This window comes from Jaculus jaculus, chromosome 11, assembly GCF_020740685.1.
Source record: "Jaculus jaculus isolate mJacJac1 chromosome 11, mJacJac1.mat.Y.cur, whole genome shotgun sequence".
Taxonomy (NCBI): domain Eukaryota; kingdom Metazoa; phylum Chordata; class Mammalia; order Rodentia; family Dipodidae; genus Jaculus; species Jaculus jaculus.
The window spans coordinates 63,368,757-63,392,597 of record NC_059112.1 but is presented as its reverse complement, the minus strand read 5'-3'; the positions used below and the strand labels follow the sequence as shown (position 1 = coordinate 63,392,597).

Genomic DNA, 23,841 nt, shown 5'->3' with positions numbered 1-23,841 from the left:
AATCTGAAGTAATAAAAGACTTACAAAAGGAGATAATTCCCAGACTTGGACTCCCAAAAGGTTTACAAAGTGGTAATGGCCCCTCCTTCAAAGCAGCTGGTACTCAGAGAGTTTCAAAAGCCTTAGGAATAGATTTTCACCTTCACTGTGGCTGTTGGCCTCAATCCTCAAACAGGTAGAGAAGCCCAATGACATTTTTAAGAGACACCTTAACAATCTTCCCAAGAGACATCAATCTACTCCCTATTGCATTAATAAGAATTAAAAATACTCCTAGTAAGACAGGTTTAAGCTCTTTTGAAATGGATGTGGGAGACCTTTTCCAACCAATGACTTTATTACACTCAGAAACCTCATAAAACATATAACCTCACTGCCAAGTTTATAATGCACGAACTATATACCTCAACAAGGAGGGGCCAATGGGAAGGGGGTAGGTCATGGATGAGCCTAATAATGCTACCAAACTGCCTGTACTTGCAGAATAGAAAACTAATTTAAAAAAATACAAAACAAATGATAGAAAGGCTTTTTCTGATGTCTAAGCCAGGAACTCCACTATTTAAACCAGGACACTTAGTACTAATAAAATCACTCTCCTTCCCTAAAGGCACCATGGGAATGCCCACACACTGTTATTCTTCTACCCCCATTGCCATTAAGGTCTCTGGACTGGACTCATGGATCCACCATTCAAGAGTCAAGAAATTATTTATTTATTTATTTATTTATTTATTTATTTATTTATTTATTTATTTATGAGAGATAGAGGGAGAGGGAGAGAGAGACAGAGAGAGAAAGAGAAGGAAAAATAAGGGAAACACCAGGGCCTCTAGCCAATATAGACAAACTCCAGATGCATGTGCCTCCTTGTGCATCTGGCTTTACATGAGTACTGAGTAATCAAACCTGGGTCCTTAGGTTTCATAGGCAACTGCCTTAGCTGCTAAACTATCTCTTCAGCCCCAAGAAATACTCTTTATACCTGAATAAAACCTCATTTAAAGACCTAACCTCCCATCAAGAGGCTCCTCATGTGAAGGAAACCAATGAAAATTTGAAATTCCTTTTCAAGTGAACAGATAGCTGTCCTAATAGGCATTGATTCTGGTGTTTTTTGTGCTGGTTTCTCCTGGTTCTATCTTTAAATATTTTTATTTATTTGCAAATACACACACACACACACACACACACACACACACATATATATATATATATATATATATATATATATATATATAGAGAGAGAGAGAGAGAGAGAGAGAGAGAGAGAAGAATGGGCTCACCAGGGCCTCTGGCCACTACAAACAAACTCCAAATGTATGCATCACTTCTTGCATCCAGCTTTACGTGGTACTGGGGAATTGAGCCTTTGGTCACCCAGGTTGTTAGGCTTTGCAGGCGATCTGCTTAACTGCTAAGCCATCTCTCTACTCCTGGTTCTATATTTAATATTAAGTTTTTTACATAAACTTTGCCTCCTTCCAAGACAAAATCATTTCTTTCAGCCTTGATAACAATTGTAACATTCTTGCTATTTCCCAATGTTATTGCAGCTCAAAAGAAAAAGAGGAAGAGAGAGGATCTACATGCAGATAGTAATAAAGTATCAGTCTGGTTCATAAGTTTCTATCTTGGGCCTCTAGACAGCTCCTGTCTGGAAAAGACTAACTGCCATAACTTGTGACCCTATTCAGCTTGAAGAAATTACAGTGGTGGTCACCTCATTTGCCTCATAGCACTTAGAGTTTCTTCTCAGTAGGGGGGAATGATAGAGAATAGAAGCCAGATAGTTTTTTATAGGTAGTCATCCAGGGACAGAGGCCCATGGAGAACACGGATGCCACTTATCCCAGCCAGAGCAAAAAATAGCCCCCAGATCCATGTTCCAGTCCTTGACTGTTAAATGTTCCCATGAGCTGTCCCTAAACCCATGTTTCCACCAATCTCCCAGGTTAGTGGGTTCCTGCTAAGCCTGCATACCTGTCCTATGCACCCAATGATCAATCAGGATCTCTGCTATACACCCAAGCCTGACGATGAGACATATCCCAACTATGTGCCTCTTAATTTACATTTCCAAGGTTATAAAATAGTCCAAATTTGCCCACTATGCAACAACCTGCTCAGGCTCCCTCACAGGTACTCAGCTTAGAAACTGTTGTAGTTACTTTCAAATTACTGACACAAAACACCCAACCAAAAGCAGCTAATGGGAAGAAAGGATTTATTTTGGCCTATGGTTTCTAGAAGAATTTCCATAGTGGTAGAGGAAAGCATGATATGAACTGCTGGACATCATCTCTGCTCCAGCAGGTGAAGAACAGCAGCAGGAGAGTGAGCTGAGATCTGGAAAAGAGGAGCTGACAATACATCCCTAGGCCCACCCCCAGCAATATACCTCCTCCAGTAAGGTTCTACCTCCCAAAATACCACCACCTAGAATCCAAGCATTCAAAACACATGAGTTGATAAGGGACATATGATTCTATTACAGTATCACTAATTTGTACTACTAATACAAACTATTACTTCTCCTTAAAATAAATCTTTAAATAATTTACTTTGTGTGTCTAGTTATTCAGTTCTTTGCTAAATATGGATAAGGATTTTTATTAGAGTTCTAATCCCACTAGGAGCTCAACCTGAATCAGTAGAAGTGGCCCTGGGTAGCAACTGTAAACTATTGTCCTCATGCAGCTCACAAAGACAACCATATAATTGGGTAAAAAGCACAAAACTTGACAAAGCCTTTGAGAGAGGACTGAGAAATATCCTGAAATTTGTGGCTTTCCCAGGTCACCCCTAGACAGCTGCATATCCTTCAGTTTAAATGGAAGTTCAGCTGATCAGATTGTGCTTGGACCCAGTAGAAATAGGATGTGGGACCTGCCAAGCCAGAGAAAAGATGCTGTCATGATGAGCAGTCTTTGGCAGTTGAGGAAGGAATTCCCTCTCAGGAAATATAATGGACCAGCACACTGTACTTAAAATGAACAGACAGAAAAGACCAGTTACAAATATCCAAATATTCAAGAAGGGGAATCAATATAGAATAGGAAGAACAATTTTCTCTAAGTCATTCCTGATTATGCTTTTCTGCTAAATCCTTCTTAAAGAGAACATGTATCATTGTTACAAGCAATCAGGTACAAAATCATTTCTATTCCATAGAGTGAGTTAGAGCATTGCAATTAGTTCTTTTGCCAGGAAGTAAATCACCAGGGCATATATGTTGTCCTTGATCCCTTCTTAATTATTCTGAATCCTGACCTCCATGAAATGAATAGCCCCTGGCACACGTTCTCACTGCCATGATACACTGCTTTACCAGAGGCTCAGAAACATAGAGCCATAAAATCATGGAAACTAAACAATACACTACTAAATGATGAATGGGTAACTGAAGAAATCAAGAAGGAAATCAAAAAATTTATAGAGTCAAATGATAATGAGAACAGAACATACCAAAATCTCTGGGACACAATGAAGGCAGTTCTAAGAGGTAAATTTATACCCTTAAGTGAAAGTCAGGGGAAGAGAGTAAAGGAAAGGTGGAGGGAGGGCTAATCAAAATCTAAGAGGATGCAAATAAATCATATGGAATCTTCCAGTTTCGGACAATGAAACACTCAGGATCCATAGATCATTGTTAGAAAATTTTCAGTGCCAGGGATGAGATACCTCCAGTGAGTTGTTGGCCAGGGAGGTCTCTGATGCCCCAATAACATTATAGACCATTGCCAAGGCTCTTGGTTTCCCACCAGGAATAGATGGTAAGACCTGATTGCTGAAGGCTCCACATACTTGGGCTGCAAGGCCACTGAGAAATCCTGCTGGAACTGGGCTGATAACCTGCCTCTATGTAGACCAGCTGACAGAAAGCTAGAAGAAGCCATTCTACATGTATTTCAATGGAAGAAAGAAATACCACCAGTAAAGATACTCAACAGTGGACACTGCTAGCCTTATAATTGGCCAGTCAGGCCAAATGAGCCAACAGGTACAATAGTGGCACATCTGTCATCATGGAAACCTACTGCCCTCCAATTGGACTGGAGGCCTACTCCATGGGGGGAACACATCCCTGATACTGAAAACTTAAAACAGGGGTAGTCATGAGCCCTACGGGTGTAACATATGCTGATGTCTGGAAAAATGTATATACTATGCTTATCAAACTGCCCAGTAAGCACTTCTCTTAATATTTATACCCTTATATTAATTCTCACTTTGGGTAGAGAATCTTCTCTTTTCAGATGGCAGTGACCTTGGGATGACTCAGAGGTATCATAGTGCTGGAAAGTAGTGACTGGAGTACTGAGTAACCTCTCCATCACCCCTTCCAAGGCTCAGGGTCTAATGCAGAAGAGGTGGCAGAAAGAATGTAAGAGCCAAAGGAAGGGTAGGGCTCCTTATAACGTGCTCCTTCCAGATATAAAATGGCCTGGATATCCATGACCTCATAGTGCCTGACACTACCTACACAAGACCATCATAAGAGGTGGAAAAGATAATGTCATCAAAAGTAAAAGATTGGGTAAACTGATTGAGATGGGGAGGGGTTATGATGGAGAGTGGAGTTTCAAAGGGGTAAGTGGGGGGAGGGAGGGTATCACCATGGGGTATTTTTTTATAATCATGGAAGTTGTTAATAAAAAAAATTAATAAAATCAGGCATGGTCAGACAGCTGGAATTAAACATTACTTAATGCCTTATTAAATTATCATGTCACAATGTCACATGGGCCTGTAAGCAACAAAATTTGTAAAATGTGATTTAATATAATAACTTCATGTAAAAGCTCACTTGAAAATTCTCGTCACTTTGGGAAACTCTTCTAAAAGCCATACTGATATGTGTTTCTTCCAAGACTAATGATATTTTAAGTGGTGGCATAGCCTAAATAAATAGATTAATAAATAAAAGTAGATAAAGAAATATCAGAATAGACATATTTATATAGGATATTTATAAGAATGTCTATTAGAATAATACCTATCAAAGCCAAAGAGTAAGCACATTTTCAATGGTATGGAATTTGTTAACTAAATTATGGTACATCCATGTGATAAGTTTATTGAGCCACTATTAAAATTCAGAGGTCTCAGGATAGAGAGATGGTTCAGTGGTTAAGTGTATTTCCTGTGCAAGCATGGGGGCCTGAGACTGCCCAAGGTCAAATCTCCAAAACCCACATAAAATAGCTAGGTGTGGCTTTGTGATCCTGCTCATTTCTTTAGGCAAGAAAACACTTGAGAATCAGTGGATCACTGCAAGTTCTATGTAAGCCAGATGCACAAGATGGCATATGCATCTGGAGTTCATTTGCAGTGGCTTCAGGCCCTGGTGTGCCCATTCTCTTCCTCTGTACCTGCCCCCTCTCAAATATATGAATAAAAATTTTAAAAAGACAATGTTGTAGGCAAAAAAATAAAAAGAAAATAAGATGGGCATGGTGACACACGCCTTTAATCCTAGCACTTGAGAGGCTGAGGTAGGAGGATAACCTCAAGTTTAACACCAGCCTGGGGCAACAGTAAGTTTCAGGTCAGCCTGGGCTATAGTAAGATCCTACCTCAAAAAATCCATAATAATAATAATACTTACTGTCATTGATTTATAATAATATTATTAATAAATATAAACAATTATTAATGAAATAATTGAAAATCAGCTGAGAGGTATGATTCGTCTCTGTCTACTTTCTCACTGAGAACACAATGTGACTTTTGTAGTCAGCTCCATGCTGCTAGGATAAGCCTCCAGACTAGACACAGTTTATGGGAAGAACAGAATTCCACAATGGTGAAAGAACCTGCCCCCCTTTTACATATCCAAGTAGAGAGAGAAGCAACGATAATAAATACCACCCAAAGACCAAAACTGACAGCCCAACAGCAAGGAACTCAGGCAGAGCTCTGCATACCTTAGGCTAGAAATCAGATCTTTCCCCAGTAGTAACACCTTAGGACTGAACCCCAGGATCCACCCCCCAGTGACATCTTAAAATTGGACCCCCAGACCCATCCCTAGTGACATCTCTTCTAGCCAGGTGGCTAGAAATCCATGTTACAACCTTTAATAAACTCCTGAGTCTATTGGGAGGCATACATTCAAACTATCACAGTGACTAAACGTGTATGTTCCTGCCACCATGCCTTTGCTAAGCCTTCCTTAATTAGCTTTTGTCAGATATTTTATTACAACAATGAGAAAATAATTGTCAGAAATTTAATGTCCACTTTCTTCACCAGCCACTCTCAGAAGTTGCTAGACTAAGTTAGAACACTCCATGTTGGAAATGCCTGGGTTAAGTTATAGTGCACTTGCTATAGCACCAGGGGCTTTTCAAAACCCTAGAAGTGTGCAAGCCATAATCTCTAATCTTTTCTTATTGGAGACTATTTCCAATTGTCACAATCAGGGAAACTCTATAAAATCAAATTTAAGTTTTGATCTAGGATTGCTTGGATAAAGCTCCTGTGAGCTATATTCCTTTTCTTTATGAAATAGCACACCTTGCTGGAATTCAAAAGAACAGCAGAGAAATTCAAGAATAGTTTTCTCTAGGGTAAAGGCATTCAGCTTAGGATCAGGTTTCAAAATGCTTAATTTCAGATGAACAACTTCTGTAAGAGTAAACACAGCTTAAGTAACAGTGTTGTTTAGAACCTTGCGTTTCTGGTGTTTTCATTAATGCTACATAAACAAAGCAACTTTACGCTAGAAAAATCACACATGGAAATTTCAAAATAGATTGAATTTTAGTCTCCCAAATAATATTTCAAGCAACACTCATGCTTAAAGTTTCATGGCAGTTTTCTATTTCCGCACATACTATTGAAATTTGCTTCTTTTTAAACTTTTGTTCCATTCACTAGGAAATAAATATAATATGCTGTTGTAAATAAGCCTCTTTCACTACTATTTCTGGGCTTTCCCTCACCTTCCCATTTAGGTATCAAAGTTTCACAAAGACCTGAGCCCCATCCATCTTAGTATCATCTTTAACAGGCAAGATACAGTCAGGGGGTTCAGGAAAATTAGCACAAGCCCTGGGACTGACCCCCATTGGGCCAGCCTAACATAAATCATGTTGGCATTTCTTTATTAATTTTTATTGACTTACTTGAGAGCAACAGACAGAGAAAGAAGGAGAGAGAGAGAATGGGTACGCCAGGGCCTCCAGTTGCATGTGCCCCTTGTGCTTCTGGCTACCATGGATCCTGGAGAATTGAGCCTCAAACTGGGGTCCTTAGGCTTCATAGGCAAGTGCTTAACCACTAAGCCATCTCTCCAGCCCTATGTTGGCATTTCTTATCTTAATACTACCCCTTGCATAGGTAGTGATTTTTCTATGGCTAGTCACAACCATACCACTTTTCATAGCTAATTTTTTTGGTCTGAGTGTGCCAAGTGTTCCATGCAAAAAGCAGGTTTCAGGAACACATGGAGGAAGGAGTGTAGAGGCCCAGGATTTGAGAGGTGGACTGCAATGACAACAGTGAGTTCAATTTAGGAACAAAATAATGCTCATCTTCCACATGACATCAACCCTATAATGGTATGAAAACCAGAATGATTATCTTTCCTGGTGCCTTCTATATACCCATGTCAAGAATAGTATTATCCTGAGAAGGGTTTGCTACTTTCATTTTATAGATAAGGAAGTTTGGCTAGGATCAGAGGAGGAAGAGAGGGAAGGAAGAAAGGAAGAAGCCAGCTAGTGCATCCATCACATTTTCCTGGGATAAAATCTGGGGAAAGTTTCAGAGTGAAAAATGGTTCCCACTGATCTTCAGAAGCTTCATTTGCAGATCAATGAAAATCAACAACCAACAAATGCCTTCCCACCCACTGCTCTGACAAATCTTAGAACAACTCTTAGGTGAATCAAGTGTCTCCTTGATTCTATTTCTTTATTCCTCAGTTCCCATCCCCTTGTTTGTACAGCCAGGGTAGAATGCAGCACACTTTCTGACCTCTGGGCCTGTTTCTTGATCTAACTACACTTCCTTCCCTTCTGTGATTTTAGGCTCAGGTTATTCTGTCTTCTAGAAGCTTAGTGTGGCTGCTCCTCACAGACTTACTTCAACATTACAGAAGCCTCTGGGCCCAGACCAGTCAGTCTAAGGAGATTCTCAGACATCAGGGCAAGCTCACCAGAGTGGAACTCAAGCTGATAGGAGTTTCAACATTTCATTTCATTCTGTCTTAAATATTTTTATTCTGGATACATAGTAATGGCTTGAAATAATGAAGTACAGTGTTTATAATAAATAGCTTCATATTTGGAGAGCAATTTAGTCCAAATATTCACAAGGCCATTTGATCAAATAAAAGGTGAAACCACATTGGTCAGTTTCTTAAGCATATATCATATATTGGCAATTCTGAGACTTTCTCCACTTCTCCTTTCTTTTCATTTTTAGCTTATAAAAGTTTTATGTTTCATTGGCAAGCAATGTACATTTTTATTTTGTTTGGCTTTTCAGAAATAATTATTTTGTTTTATGAATCTAGACAAGCCTTATCATTGGAGAAAGAGGGGGTACCATTGTTATCAGGAAGTAACAGACATGCCACTATTGCACCTGTTAGATCATTTGGCCTGGTTGGCCAAACTTAAGGCTCATATTGTTCACTGTTATCACTGCTGATGACATCATTTAAAAATATTTTATTTATTTATTTGCAAGCAGAGAAGTGGGGGGGGGAGAGAATGGGCATAGCTGCTGTAAACAAACTCCAGATGCATGTACCACTTTGTGCATCTGGAATTACATAGGGACTGGGGAATCAAATCCAGCTTGTGAGAGTTTTCAGGTAAGCACCTTAACCACTGAGCAAGATCTCTAGCCCCTTTCTTTATTTTTAATTCATTTTTACCTTTCTGAATTGGATCCTTAAATATCTCTGAAAACAAGGAAGTTCAAAGATAGGTAAACACAAATAACCTGTCTGGAGCCATAGAGCAAAAGCCTCTCCATTTTGCTTGGGCCTTGCAATTAGGAATGTTGGTCAGCAGACTTCTTACAGAATCTTATCTTTTGCAAAAGGCCAATTTACGGTCAGGCTGTTAAGCCACTGAGGCAAAGTTAGATAAACACTCGGTTACATCTTCTCTAGGCTCCCTAAGATTAAATAAACACCTGGTTACATCTCCTCTAGGTTCCCTAGCAATCCCTCAACCCTAAATCACGTCAGTCAGCTTAACTCCCCACTTTCTTCCCCTATATAACCATTGTGTAAAAAATAAAAATCTGAAGACCTTGATCAGAACATAGACTTGGTCTCCTTCTTTGTGTCTCTTGTCTCTCATCCAGGTTAATTTCCCCTCGGGTCCTTGTTTGATCCCTGCTGGCCAGGGCATAACCTATAGAACTAGAAAACTTTGGTCTCCAGACCTAAGGTCAACAAACAATAACTCACTGGACAAATCATCTTTTTGGATCACCTATAAGCTAAAGTGGCCTTTACATTTTTAATGGCTTAGAAAAAAAAAGGAATATTTGTGATAATGCAAAATTATATAAATTCAAACTTTAATCTATAAATAGTTATATTGGAACACTTATTTGTGTAGTTTTAGATGAGATCAAGCATGTTCAGGGTGTTATGGCCATAGTGTTATTTGTGTATTCTCAAGGGCTACATTTCCCTACCACAACAGAGGTCAGTAGATATAACAAAAGTCAATAAGGTCCTCAAGCCTAAACTATGGACTATTTACAAGAAAAGCTTGCTGACACCTGGATTAGAACTTAATTTTACATCTGTTTGAATTCCTTCTGCAAATATTATTACTATAAAAGGGCTTCAAAGACAGATATTTACTGTTTCTTATGATACCTCTTGAGATAAGATTTGTGCTTTGTTCAAAAAAACTACCTCTTGATATATACCTGACTCAGGTATATATTTACTTCCTGCCTCAGAATTCAATGCTATGTAATAAAGATGATTAACTTTTTAGCCCCTTAGAAATGACTAAAATCCATCTTCTTTATTGTTTTATTGTACCTAATAAAGTAAGTTTTAAAATTTCTATTTTAGCCGGGCGTGGTGGCGCACGCCTTTAATCCCAGCACTTGGGAGGCAGAGGTAGGAGGATCACTGTGAGTTCGAGGCCACCCTGAGACTACATAGTGAATTCCAGGTCAGCCTGGGCTAGAGTGAGACCCTACCTCAAAAAACCAAAAAAGAAAAAAAAAAATTCTATTTTTATCAAGTTTGGTGGCACATGCCTCTAATCCCAGCACTTGAGAGGCAGAGGTAGAAGGATCACTGGGAGTTTGAGGCCAGTCTGGAATTACACAGTGAGTTTCATGTCAGCCTGGGATAGAATAAGATTCTTCCTTGAAAAAAATTATGTTTTTGCTGGGAATTCTAAGCCCAAAAAGGTTACTCTTACCAACTTCCTACATCTTGCACCATTCTCAATTCCTATTTCAGTTTCCCTAAGTGTTTGCAAATTTATTGAGTCCCTTCTCACTCTCCTACTTAGCCTTAGTTAGAAATAAAACCAAGTCACTAGGAAAATAAGGAAACAGGAGAATTCCTTTCACAGATGATGAAGGAACCCAAGCAGCTGACACTAGGCTGATGGCTGCAATGGCATTTGCCCAAATTAGGAAGAAAAACCAGCTTATTTTGCTCTTCCAGAAGCCTGCACACACTGTGGAGGACAATGGATTGCATCATTTTGTCTTTCTTTTTTTTAAATACTTTTTATTTATTTGAGAGCAACAGACAGAGAGAGAGAGAGAGAGAGAGAGAGAGAGAGAGAGAGAGAGAGAGCGCAGAGTGGGCGCACCAGGGCTTCTAGCCACTGCAAACGAACTCCAGACGTGTGAGCCCCCTTGTGCATCTGGCTAACCTGGGTCCTGGAGAATGGAGCCTCAAACCATCTCTCCAGCCCCTGTCTTTTTCTTTTAAGATTAATCCTTTATCAATGTATGTTTCAGCTAAGGGGCTTTCCATTCCTCCCCACCTTAGATCGACAAACAACTGCTGCAGAATAAGGGGAAGAGAACCTAGAGTTAGTGAGCATCTATTATATATTAGACATCTGTATGTCATTACTGGGTCAGTGTCTTGATTCTAAAACCAGAAGAGCTGGGATCTGAGCTCTGGTGTGCTTAACTCCAGAGTTCATTTGCTTTCTATTACTCATAAAAAAATTAATACCTTTCAAAACACATAAAATACAAAAGACAAGGTTAAACAGAAGTCTCTTGACATAACCATGATCCCTTTTCCACCCAATTATCTTGGCTGAGAAAAGGTACACAAAAAGAAAATCAGAGAGTCACTCTCTCCCAAGTATGTTTATTAAAAAAAATCAGCAAAAAGCCAAGTTAAGGAGGGACCAAAAGAACTGTAGTCTTGTTTCTTAAATTCCTCCCAAATGTCTAAGGGGAAAATGTCTTTAACAGGATAATGTGTTTTGAAAGAAGGAGTAAAGATGCATCACGGAAAGTAGGAGAAAAATGTAATAAAGAAATGGGCCTAGAAGATGCGACAAGCACAGAAAATTCACCATAGTTCAAAGCCTTGACTATCTCGTGGGGTCAATAGTCAGTTTTACTGTATTTTCCTCTCTTTAAACTCTAGAAAGTGTTCTCCATCCATTTCTAACCAGAGCATGTCCAAGACCTTGCCTCCATGAGGCATCCTCAAGGTGGTGCAATACCTCGCAAGCCAAGGTATTATGAAGAGTTATCCCAGATGACACTATCTAACAAGGGCAGCAAATGGGATTCACAGAAGTACTTAAGGAGAACACTCTCCAGTAAGGGGTGCTCCAGGCAGCTGAAGGAACTTTGTTCTCACTCATTTGAAGAAAGTGTCATAACACTTTGTAAAACACCACCCTAAAATGTATCTGTCTAAATACCAGTACAGAGCACAGGTTGGGCAGATGTATTAGAGAATTTCTGCTGAAGGCTTATGCAAGAATTCATAGTAGTGCCACACATGGTTAAATGAGAAAGACCTAGAGCCAGATAATTCATTTTTTTATTAAAATATTTTTATGTGTATATTTGCAAATAGAGAGGAAAGACAGAGAAAAAGAAAGAGAATGGCAGGGCCTCTTTCCACTACAAATGAACTCCAAATGCATGCACCACGTTGTGCATCTGGCTTACATGAGTACTAGAGAGTCAAATTCAGGTCATCAGGCTTTGTAAGCAAGCACCCATAACCACTGAGCTATCTTGTCATTCCCAGATTACTTTAATGAAGCAGTATAATTTCAGCTTCACTTCACAGTCCATTGAGGAGAGTATGAGAAGAGAGTGGAGAAATGTAGAGAGGCTGAGGAAGAAGAAGGCTCCTGCTGATGTCACACAGTCAAGAAGGAAGATGGTAAGAAGCAGCACAGTGCTTTTACCATTCCAGTGTGTGAAGCTAAGCTCTCACTTGGGAAGTGGGGATTTTTCCTGAACCCTACTTCTAAAGTGACATAGGATAAACTGTCTAAGCTACCTGCAAATCTATAAGAGTCTGTCCTTTTCAGCACAGCCCTTTATTATATGAAAATTATGTAGAATCCTTTGCTCTCTAGAGAGAAATGATATCATTATAAATTGCTTTATTAAAAAATTAGCTGATAAATTAGTAAGCAGCTACTCTAGTGAAATAGACAGACTATGAAAAGATGAAGTACAAGTCTTGATTTTAGCTAGGACAACAATTCCTTACAAATGCTACCCTGTTTTTCCTGCCTTCAGAACCCTTGTCATTTTAAGTGTCTTATGAGGCTTCCAGGTTGCTTTAAAACTCTAGGCGCTGGCTTTCTGCAGATGCTTCTGGGTGACATAGTTAATAGAATGTGGGAATTTGCTCTGAAAAAGAATGCTACCTCTCACGTTAGAGCAAATGAAAAAGATTCAATATTCAACCCCATAGCAGAAAAGTATTTCTCCCTTTCACTGATAAATAATGGTATTGGAGGGCTAGCATACAATTGGTAATTTATCTTGGGCTACATTGATTAAAAAGAAATGCTGTGATTTCAATAACTTGGACTACTTTATAAACCCACATGATTAAGGTTAACAGAAACAGTCTAGAAGCTCAGGCAACATTGGAAAACCATTCTACTCAATGTAATAAACTGCAAATTGCTTTGAGATAAATGGAGTCTCCATTCTTCATTTTGCTGATTACCTACCTTCTCAGAGCCAAAAGTATTTCTACTCATGCACAATTTTCCAAAAGTTAGCTTAACAGCCTCTTGTGTAGTAACCCTGAGCAAACTAAAGGATAATTTAAAACTCAAAAATGAAGACAATCAAAAAAGAAGGCCCACTGCCCTTATTTTTCTTTCCCTCCTAACATCTTGTTTTGTTACTTAATCTTTATTTCCTTAAGAACAACATTCTTTGTCTTCAGTACAGTTTGCAGTTGGGTGTTATTGCAATCAGGAGTACCTGTATGCCATGTTCGTCAGTGCCTTGGTGGTTTCCTGCAGTGAAATTCCATGGACACGTAAGAACTTCTCCAGGTATTTCCACTCTGTAGTTCCACTAGGTCTATCGGGCCAGCAGGCTCCTCTAGGCTGAATCTTGGTCATTGCTAGGTGCCGTCTGCATTTTATGGCTGGTTCACTGGATTTGGGCAGACCCAGCTTGGGGCTGAGGATGTCTGGACAGGCAGGTTTATAGAGATGCATACTTCAAAAACCCAAGGAGGCAAAACTGATTTCACAGCACTTAGCTTTAAGCCCAAATGTGATTAACTTGGGTTATATGGCTTTGGTGTGTCCCTGAAAGGAGTTTTTCATTTGTGAGAAGGTCTCCTAAGTCCCCAGCAGAGTTATTGGTCACATGTCTCTGCCAAGACTTTTCTCATCTCTTTAAATGTCTTGAAGTTAAATTTAAGCAACTATGTGTTGTCCCTGGGGGGAAGAATTTGGGCAGACTTTCCCATGTCTTCCTATTTTTGTAAAAGAAAATATTGTAGCAGGATATCAGCCAAACCTCTGTTTCCATAAAGATCATAGGACATCTAAAACTGAATAAACCCTAGATGTTATCCTTAACGAGTCAAAGATTTAACTCAGTGCCATGTCAGAGGGGGAAATGTAAAAGAGAGCAAAATGTTATACTTCTCTACATTTGTTTATACCTAGCCTGGAGAAATATAGAAGTCAGGAGGCTCTGTTGACAGCAGACAAACAGGAGGCTATATTAATAGCAGGTAAACAAGAGGCTCTGCTGGGATGAATGGCATTTCCTGGGGCCTGCATTGTTTAACAAACTCCTTAAGATAAGCAGGACTCCTGGTCACAGGCCTACCTCACATTCCCTAGGTAGAGCTTCCTAAAGATAAGTGGGACTCCTGGTCACAGGCCTATCTTGAACACCCTCCCCCCGGTGGTGCTTCCTATAACTGGCCAACAGATCTGTATACAAGTTATATATATATTTTTAATTTTATGGCTGTAACTGTCACATGTAAATTGTGATTTAGGGTTTAATGCCCATCCTGTTTTCTAACATCATGTGCTTATTTCCAATAAAAGCTGACACTCTGGGGCTGGAGAGATGGCTTAGCAGTTAAGCACTTGCCTGTGAAGCCTAAGGACCCCAGTTCAAGGCTTGATTCCAGATGCACAAGGGGGCGCACGCGTCTGGAGTTTGTTTGCAGTGGCTGGAAGCCCTGGTGTGCCCATTCTCTCTCTTTCTCTCTCTCTCACTCTCAAATAAATAAAAATAAAAATGAACAAGAAAATTAAAAATAAAGCTGACACTCTGAACAGTACACAACTGCTGTTCCCCTGAAATGCCCTCTGGGGCACAAATCTGATATGCCAGACTATCTTCTTTCCCCTTTCTTTCTTTCTTTTTTTTTTTTTTTTTAACCCAATAAAACTTTGCCTCACATTCCCTGAGTCGATGGTCTTACTTGTGCAACACTGGACCCCATAACAACCCCAATTTAGAACTTTCAATTTACAAGTCTTCACTGATTTGAACAACTTCATAAGACAAAATGGCAAGGGATCTGAGGTTATTTATGTACAAGCCTTTTTTTTCACTTGCATGCACTCTTCTCCGTCTGTCTAAGCTGCTCTGATAACCAGGTATTCCTTCTCCTCCTTCCTCTGAGTATACAACTGTTCCTGTGCTTTTCATCCACTGCCTGCCTTTTCTGAGTTTGATCCTGCAAATAAGCCCCCTTCCTTCTAAACCCAGGGATCCTGCCTAGATGGCCTTCTTTCCAGAGAAGATCTTAGTTCTCTCTCCTCTCTCTCTCTCTCCCTCCCTCCCTCCCTCTCTCTCTCTCTCTCTCTCTCTCTTTCTGTCTCACCAGACTCAAGCCATTCCCCCAAATTAGGTACAAATACTTATAGACTTCCCCACATGTGCTTCCAAAAGGAACCCATATCTTTACTGAGCCTCTTTAACTTCTTCTACATATGGATAATTAATTTCTCTCTCCTTGCTTTTCCCATTTCCAGCCAGAGAAAATCCTTCAGGAGAGGCAAGGCAATCACAGTAAACCAGCAACTGTTTCACAGTTAAATAAACAAACACAAGCACTTAGTGAGGTTCTTGACTGTGCCTAATAACTAGTAGAAAAAAAGAAGTATCAGCTTTGAAATTCAAACTAAGAACAGCTGCTGCTCTATTATTATGGTGGCTGGTTGTCTAAGGTACAAACCAAAATCCCAGTTTCTGTTATCTCCCCTATCTCTCTCTCTCCTTTCCCTGTGATAAATTGCTTGAAAATTTTCAACTCCCCTGGGCTCTCGAAACTCCCAAGTGTTTGGAACAAATCTCCAGTAGCCAGATAGAATAATTCACCTGCCCTGACTTCAACAATATAGAGGCCACTTGCCATATCCACTGAGTCACTCAGAGTCAGACCATCTTTAACTCAAGGAGGGGATGAGTAAGCCTCTGCCCATAGGTCTTCCTAAGGTACCTAAGAAGACAGACCTAACTCACTTGTCCTCAGAGGACTGCACTGGGAGCCTCCAATCAGAATACCCCATTTCCTTCTGAAACTCCAATCCTACTCCATGAGAAACTCTCATGAGGAACTCCTGATCCTGAGACAGATGCTGCAGCACTTCTCACCCTCTACAGCTTCCCAAATTACCAAAATTTCACTGACCTTCTTGATGGATTGTCTCCTGACCAATCTTAAAACTCTTGGCCTAAAAGGTGGCATCTTTTACTACAACGCATTTTGGCCACAAAACAATGGGCCAATGATTCCCTTTAGCTGAAAGTGACACACTTAGCTTCCAATTTATTTTAATATTTTATTTTATTTTTATTTGAGAGAAAGAGGCAAAGAGAGGCAAAGAGAGAGAGAGAATGGGCGTGCCCAGGCATCTAGCCACTGAAAAGCAACTCCAGACACATGTGCCTCCTTGTGTGTCTGGCTTATGTGGGTTATAGGGAATCAAACCTAAGTCCTTTGGCTTTGTAGAGAAGTGCCTTAACTGCTAAGCCACCTCTCCAGCTCCAGGATTCCAAATTTTAAAAGATCTTTATGACTTCATAAACTGGGTCAGAAACTGGCCATATTCTTACAACTCTGATCTCTTCTCTGTTGTGTCTGCTCTCTGGCGCATGCCTTCCTTGGGGAACAAACTTCCTTCCAACCCATTAACAGTTACTATTAGTGATCTGCCTTGCGATAGCCCAAGAAGTTGACCACTAAGAGACCAAGGAAAAGTAACATGCTGCATCTGGTTTCTGTGACCTCACTTAGTGGCTGGACAGTGGTGCTGCCATTTTAAATCAAACAGCCATTTTGAGTCAATAACAAGCCCAAGCCCAGCTCAAATGAGGAACTAGCTGACTAATGTGCTATTTTTGCTTCTGTATCCATGCTTGCTTAGCTTTAACCCCCCTCCACATCCCCCCTCCCTGATTCCTGGGAAGCCTCCACCCAAGAACATTCCAGAGATACCTAGCCATGGAGGCCCCAGGCCTCTTGCAAAAGATAGGTTCTGCAAACAAGTTACTGACCTAAAATAAGTAGGCTGGAGTTCTCTGAAATTCCCATGTGTGCCCTCTTAGAACAACTCATTTTAAAAGTTGCAATATGATGTAACCTCAGTGGTATATTTCTTTTTCTTTTTTTTAGAATCTTCATATTTTCTTTAATTTTTTTCTCAATTTTTATTAACATTTTCCATGATTATAAAAAATTCCCATGATAGTACCCTCCCCCCCCCCACTTTCCCCTTTGAAATTCAGTTCTCCATCATATCCTCTCCCCATCTCAATCTGTCTCTCTCTTATTTTGATGTCATGATCTTTTTCTCCTCTCATGAGGGTCTTGTGTACGTAGTGTCAGGCACAGTGAAGTCATAGATATGCAGTCCATTTTGTGTCTGGAGGAGCATGTTGTAAGGAGTCCTACCCTTCCTTCGGCTCTTACATTCTTTCTGCCACCTCTTCTGCGTTAGACCCTGAGCCTTGGAAGGGGTGATCGAGATGTTACTCAGTACTCCAGTCACTTCTTTCCAGCACAATGATACCTTCTGAGTCATCCCAAGGTCACTGCCATCTGAAAAGAGAAGATTCTCTACCCAAAGTGAGAGTAGCATTAATATAAGGGTATAAATATTAAGAGAAGTGCTTACTGGGCAGTTTGATAAGCATAGTATATACACTTATCCAGACATCAGCAGATGTTCCACATGTAGGGCTCATGACTACCCCGGTTTAAAGTTTTCAGCATCAGGGATGACCCCCCCCCCCCCATGGAGAGGGACTCCAGTCCAATTGGAGCGGAGTTGGTTTCCATGATGACAGATGTGCCACTATTGCACCCGTTGGCTCATTTGGCCTGGCTGGAAAATTATAAGGCTTGCAGTGTCCACTGCTGAGTATCGTCACTGGTGGTATCTCTTTCTCCCATTGAACTAAATGTAGAATGGCTTCTTCCAGCTTTCTGTCAGCTGGTCTACATGGAGCAGGCTATCAGCTCAGTTCCAGCAGGATTTCTCATTGGCCTTGCAGCCCAAGTATGTGGAGACTTCAGCAATCGGGTCTTACCATCAATTCCTGGTGCGAAACCAAGGGCCTTGTCAATGGCCTATAATGTTTTGGGGTCATCAGAGACCTCCCTGGTCAACAACATCCCTGGCGCTGAAAATTTTTTAACAATGATCTATGGCTCCTGAGTGTTCCATTGTCCAAAAGTATTTTTCTTTATAAACCCCTTCCCTCTGAGGGTCAAGGCTCTCTCCCTCACTACTGCTGTGTTGGACTGTGTGGACAGAGCCCAGGCCTAGGCTTGGAGTAAAGAAACCTGCTGCTTTTACATTCGAGTGTCTCAGTTTCTGTGGCGGTTCACTGGGTGACTCCTGGGTGATTGGGGTTCTTGGCTCCTGGTCAGGGGTCTTGGCACAACATCTTGGGGGCTCATTTGGGATCCCCAGAGACCCCCAATGAGCCTGAGACTCCAAAGATTTCTTCTCCAACTGGTCAGGTAAGTTTTTCACTTGAGTGCTCTCTTTTTACTTTCACTCTGTTGGCTAGCCACATCTATTTTCTGATCAGGTCATACGTCCTGGTGGACGTGCCATAAGGACAGACCTGGAGGAGGCATGAGATGTCCTGCCCCCTCATCTGAGTGGGGGATCAATCCTGGAGGACAGAGCAAACCTGCTGGGGAGACCTCTCCCAACCGTACTGTGCTTGGCATTATTGAGCCATCCCCTAAGGACTCAGATTCTTCTGGCCACCACGGATCTGAATCTGATGCTGTAGCGCACACATCTGGTTTTTTTGGGGGGGCCCTATGTGTCTGTGTAATACTTGTGTGTCTTGTCATTGCATTAATCCTATGGACATTCCTCCCCTGATTCAATAATATGGAACAGATTCCTTCCTCCCCTTTAGGACTCTGCCTCGCACACTGCAAGGGCATCAAAGCAGTTGCCCATAACAATGGGGTAAACATTAAAAAAGACAGATGGATTACATTTTGTTCCTTTGAATGGCCTACCTTCAATGTAGGATGGCCACCAGAAGGGAACTTTCATCTAAATACTGTACTTGAGGTTGAAAAAAAAAATTTTTTTTTTACCCTAGGAGTGGACACCCTGATCAAATCCCTTATATTGTGACCTGAAGGAACCCGATAGAAGAGCCTCTCCCCTGGGTGAAGTCTTTCCTCCCTTCCTTGCCCCCTCCTTTGTAGGTGCTGGCAGTTACACCGAAAAGAGGCACCAAGACCACTGCTGAAGCCTCAGCCCCAGTTCTTGCAGGGAGCACTGATGAGCTGGACAGGGTCAGTGAGTGTTCTCCTACAGGGACTGAGAGACATCAGCCCATGCAGCCTTGCTTCCATGTGTCTGAAGGCTGGCAGGTTTCTCTTTCTCCTCCTTTATTTTTGGTTTGTGCCATCTCGTGGGACCAGACACGACAAACTGGCAACTGATGTCTCTTGGCCAAGGCCACTCTTTGGTATTGACTGAAGGCCAGCTGTCCTCTGCCTGGACCCCAACAACCCATTGCATGTTGGCAAAAACCTTCTATTTCTCTCTGATAACACATCAACCTCTTAAAAGCCTGTAGGGCAGGTCACCAGCCTCTTAAATTTGTGGACAAGCTCATGACTGGATCTTTGGGGTATCCCCCATGTGCTAATCAACCATCGGGAACATTGCCCTCTGATCTTGGTGTTCCTAATCTTTCTCTGTCATGGATAACATTGCCTCCCACCTATATATATATCAGATTCATGGAATAAGAGCTCTCAGAGGGAGGCAGACTCCTTTTGGGAAGAAGTCATTTCTGGATTTCTGGACATCCATGTGGACCCACATAGCTTATCTGTCTAGGAAATGAAAAGTTTAGGAAGGAAATTTCCCCTCACACCATTTAAGCAGCAAAACTACAAGCCAGCTTTGCAAGTGCTCCAAAGCAGTTTGGGTCAGAGTCAGGTGGCAGACAATGGCGTCTCTGCCCATGCAGGTGCCATGTCTCTGCCTCCTCTCCCAGTGGCCCCCTAGAGGGCCACTCCTTCAGCGGCTTCCCAGTGGGCCATCTTCTTCAGAGGCCTCCTGGCAGTCCTGGAGGCTCCCCCTTTCCCCTGTAGGTAGTCAGAATCCCTGGCCTCCCAGCAGTCTTCTTGGCCATTACTTCCCCATGTACTAGACCGACCCCTGGTGAGTGCCAGGAGTAGGGCAAGGCTGATCTAAGGTGTATACAAGCCCCCCCCCCCGACCACAACAATGCACCAAAAAGCGGCAAGAAAGAAAAAGAAAGTCACATTTAACTACATCCTATAAGAACTGAAGTTTTACATGAAAAAAATGTGTCAACTTTGTTACATGATATCATAAATATAATTATTGAATTTATGTTCTAGGTCAACTTCAACTTTCATAGAGGATTATTAAAAACAACAGAATCCTTGTAATTTGTCGGGTATTAAAAAAAAATGTAATGTACTTAAAAGGAAAAGGTAACTGACCTGACTTCTAGGCCAGCCTGCCTCAAGATAGCAACAATATTCACCTTAGTTTAATGTCTTATTGGAATTAATGACATAAAGTTGTTTTTAGACTACTCACTTGTTAGGGAGTAATAGGATTAATTAATTTGGTGTACTTTGTCATAATAGCCTTATAAGAAAGGTGGTTATTAATAGGATGAGAAAAACTGATTGAAGAAACTGGGAAGGAATTTTTTCAATGTTGGGACATAGAATGCTCATTAAAAATGCTTTCTGAGTAGTACTTAAATGAGAATGTTAAATTATGTGGATAAAGATGTTCATATATAGGAATGAATTTTCAGGCTAAACCTAAGTGCCATGTCTAAAGTTAGAGATTTTTCAACTGTTTACAGACTCTTAAGGATACTCTAAAAGTTTTATATAGGGACATAGTCTTAATCTAAATTCATCTTACATTAGACACAGGTGATGCCTGTGCTAGGTTGGCCACAAAGTCATAAGTACAGATGTAATTGGAGGTTTAACCGGGTTAATCATAGACAAGAGCATATCACCTTGTGTTTTGCAAATGGGTAAATTTGCTATGTAAAAACAAACAACTTCTGAATAGGATAAGGAATGTCAGGATGCTTATCTCTCTGTTCTGTAGTTTCGTTTTGCTCTTTCTTTCCAACATATACTACTTAAATTCATGGAAAGCTGGACTCTGAAAAAATGGATGGAACCCCCTTTATCTCAGACCCCATGCAAGTTTAAGCCATGTGTCCCCAAACTCTGACTAGAGATAAAATGGCCAATTGTCTCTGACAAGGAAAAAGGAGTACAGCATATAACTGTGGTTCTCTTTAGTTCTTCTCTTTTGAACACCTAAAGTCACATATATTAAAGTTTCTCACTAGACAAAATGTTAAATAGGTAAACTGAGTCAAGGTATTTGATCAGGTTACAAACTCCTTACATAAGACAAGCATCGGGCTTATCTAATGTTTATATCACTGAAATATTTAATTGGATTAAATCTAATGTTACCTGAATCGAAGGTTTTAATCAGTGGAGAAATTGAGTCTTGTGATAAGGCCCCACTCATTAACAGGTCACTGATGCTAATTTGTTATGATTTAAGAGTTTTAAAACTGGCTTTAAGACTCTCTCAGTAAAGTAAATTAGGTTCCTCTTTTCATCAAGGTTTTAACTATTCTTAAGATAAAGGCTCACATAGAAGTGGTTAATTTCCAAAGGTGAAGTACTCATACCTAAAGACATTGTGATTTTAAAGATAGCTTCTGTCTTATTTATGCTAATTCTATTGAATGGTCATAACTAGGTTTAATCACTTAGGTTTAAGAGATTTAATTTCAGTAATGATAACTTTCATCTTCCTGGGATATGTTGGTATCGCTTACTTAAGCTTTATCAAATTTAAGTCATGGGCTAAACATAAAATTGTTTTATGTTAATAAAAATTTCTGTGATACATAAAATCAATAGCTATCAAATTTAAGCCAAAACCATGGGTTGTCAAATAATGTTTCTTTTTTTTTCTTTCAAAAAGATTTATCAAGGGTTATATTAGAACTTAGCTAGCTGTTTTGGTTTACAAAAAAAAAAATCAAGCTCTGTGGTTCTGTCTCCAGTGTTTTTTGGGTAATTTGTACCAACACAGGTATCTGAACTAATCAAAGATGTTTTCGAACACAGGTACTAAGACTTTATACTGTCTTACTTGTCCTTTTCTCACAATTTTTAGGTTAAATGAGTTAGTCTGTAAATCAATTGGTACTGTTTTCAAGACTGGTAGCAGGTTCTGCCTATATTTATAAATGTTACATATTTAAAATATGAGATATTTATAAATATTAGATATTTAAAACATGAGGCGTGCCTACTTTCTATACCTCATATATAAGGCTTATGCTGCCATAGTACAACAAAAATTTTAAAGATAGGACAAAATGATTTTAAAAGCCCTTGTGCCATTATTTAACTAAGTCTATTTCAGTAATCAAATGTGCTCTATATGTACATACATCCAGGCTGGTGTAACTTCCTTTCTAAGTGTGTTAATTACCTATGTAGAAGCCAAAGCTAATTGGGATCATCAGAGCAAGAGACACCAATATTTTGGCTTGTGCTCCCAGGTCATGAGGCCACTGGAGATGATGGGACACTTCTACACTGGCCCCTGGTAAGTCACCTGTCTTCCTGAACAGGGAGGATGTGGAGACCCCCCCAAAAATTGGTGTACAGTCTGAAACAGGAGAGTCACAATTGAGGAGCAATCAGTCCTCCTGACTTCCCAAAGAAGGGAAAACTACTTGGCCAGCACAGCCCTGACTCATCCTAACAGACAGAAAACACCAGTAAGCTATGGAGCTACTCCTGTGTCCCTAAAGTCTCTTTGAAGAGCCATTAGTGACCTCCAAAACTAATCCTTAAGTAAATTTGGCTATCTGCATGTTCTTAAACACTCACAGAGAAATGTATAACCAAAGGTAAAAAAAAAAAAAAAAAAAAAAAAAAAAAAAAAAACCTTACATATATGAATGGCCTATTAAGTAACACAAGAGCTTTCCAAGAGGGGGAAAAAAACATTAAGACATCTTTTTCCCATAGTTTTAATTCTATAATAAAAAAACAAATATAGATGTTCAAAGGGTTATTTTCAAACCTAAAATATGTAAATAATCCAGGATACTGGTGTCACCATTGCCGCAAGACACTGGAACTCCACTGGAAGGGACCCTAAGTCTTCAACCTGATCATACCTACAGCTGGATGGAATTACCACTTGGATTCATCACACCCACACCTGACCAGCAGATCCACTGGCTGAACCTGAGGACTATCAGCCACAATGAAAGTGCAACACTCCATTCAAGCTTCAACTCAAATGCTCCTGATCCTGACTGTGTTCCTAACTGTATGTATTGTGGCAGCTACTCCCCACCAAATTTATAATCTGACCTGGATAACAACCAACACTGCCACAGGGGAAATTGCTTACTCCAAATCATGTTTTGCACCATGGGGAACCTGGTTTCCTGATTTGATCTTTGACCTCCATCAACTAGTGGGTAACTCATGGGACTCTTGAAAATCAGGAAATTTCTTATTTCTACATATGCCCCAGGCACTTAGGGAAGGCAAGAATCAAAGGGGGCTGTGGGGGGCCTGAAGCCTTCTACTGTGCTGGCTGGCAATATGTGTCTACCAAAAGGATATATTGAAACCCACCTACTAAGGGGGACCTTATCACCATGACACTGAATCAGACAGGGACCAAAATGGACCATGTTGCCTACCTCCCTTGAAAGAAAATGAGACCTGTAATTTCGTTTCTCTCAAGTTTACAGACAAAGGGAGACAGGTGTCCTGGGATAATGGAAAGACCT

At 40.4% G+C, this 23,841-nt stretch overlaps 1 protein-coding gene across 1 annotated transcript in view; it reads right to left on the bottom strand.

Annotated features, from left to right (window-relative positions):
- Kcnab1 (potassium voltage-gated channel subfamily A regulatory beta subunit 1) overlaps positions 1-13,746 on the bottom strand; it is a 516,975-nt gene extending 503,229 nt beyond the window's left edge. Inside the window, exon 1 of the mRNA XM_004652406.2 lies at positions 13,444-13,746. Coding sequence (XP_004652463.1) covers positions 13,444-13,685 — 242 coding nt within the window. The 5' untranslated portion in view covers positions 13,686-13,746. The remainder of the gene's footprint in view (positions 1-13,443) is intronic.
- Between the last annotated feature and the right edge of the window lie 10,095 nt (positions 13,747-23,841).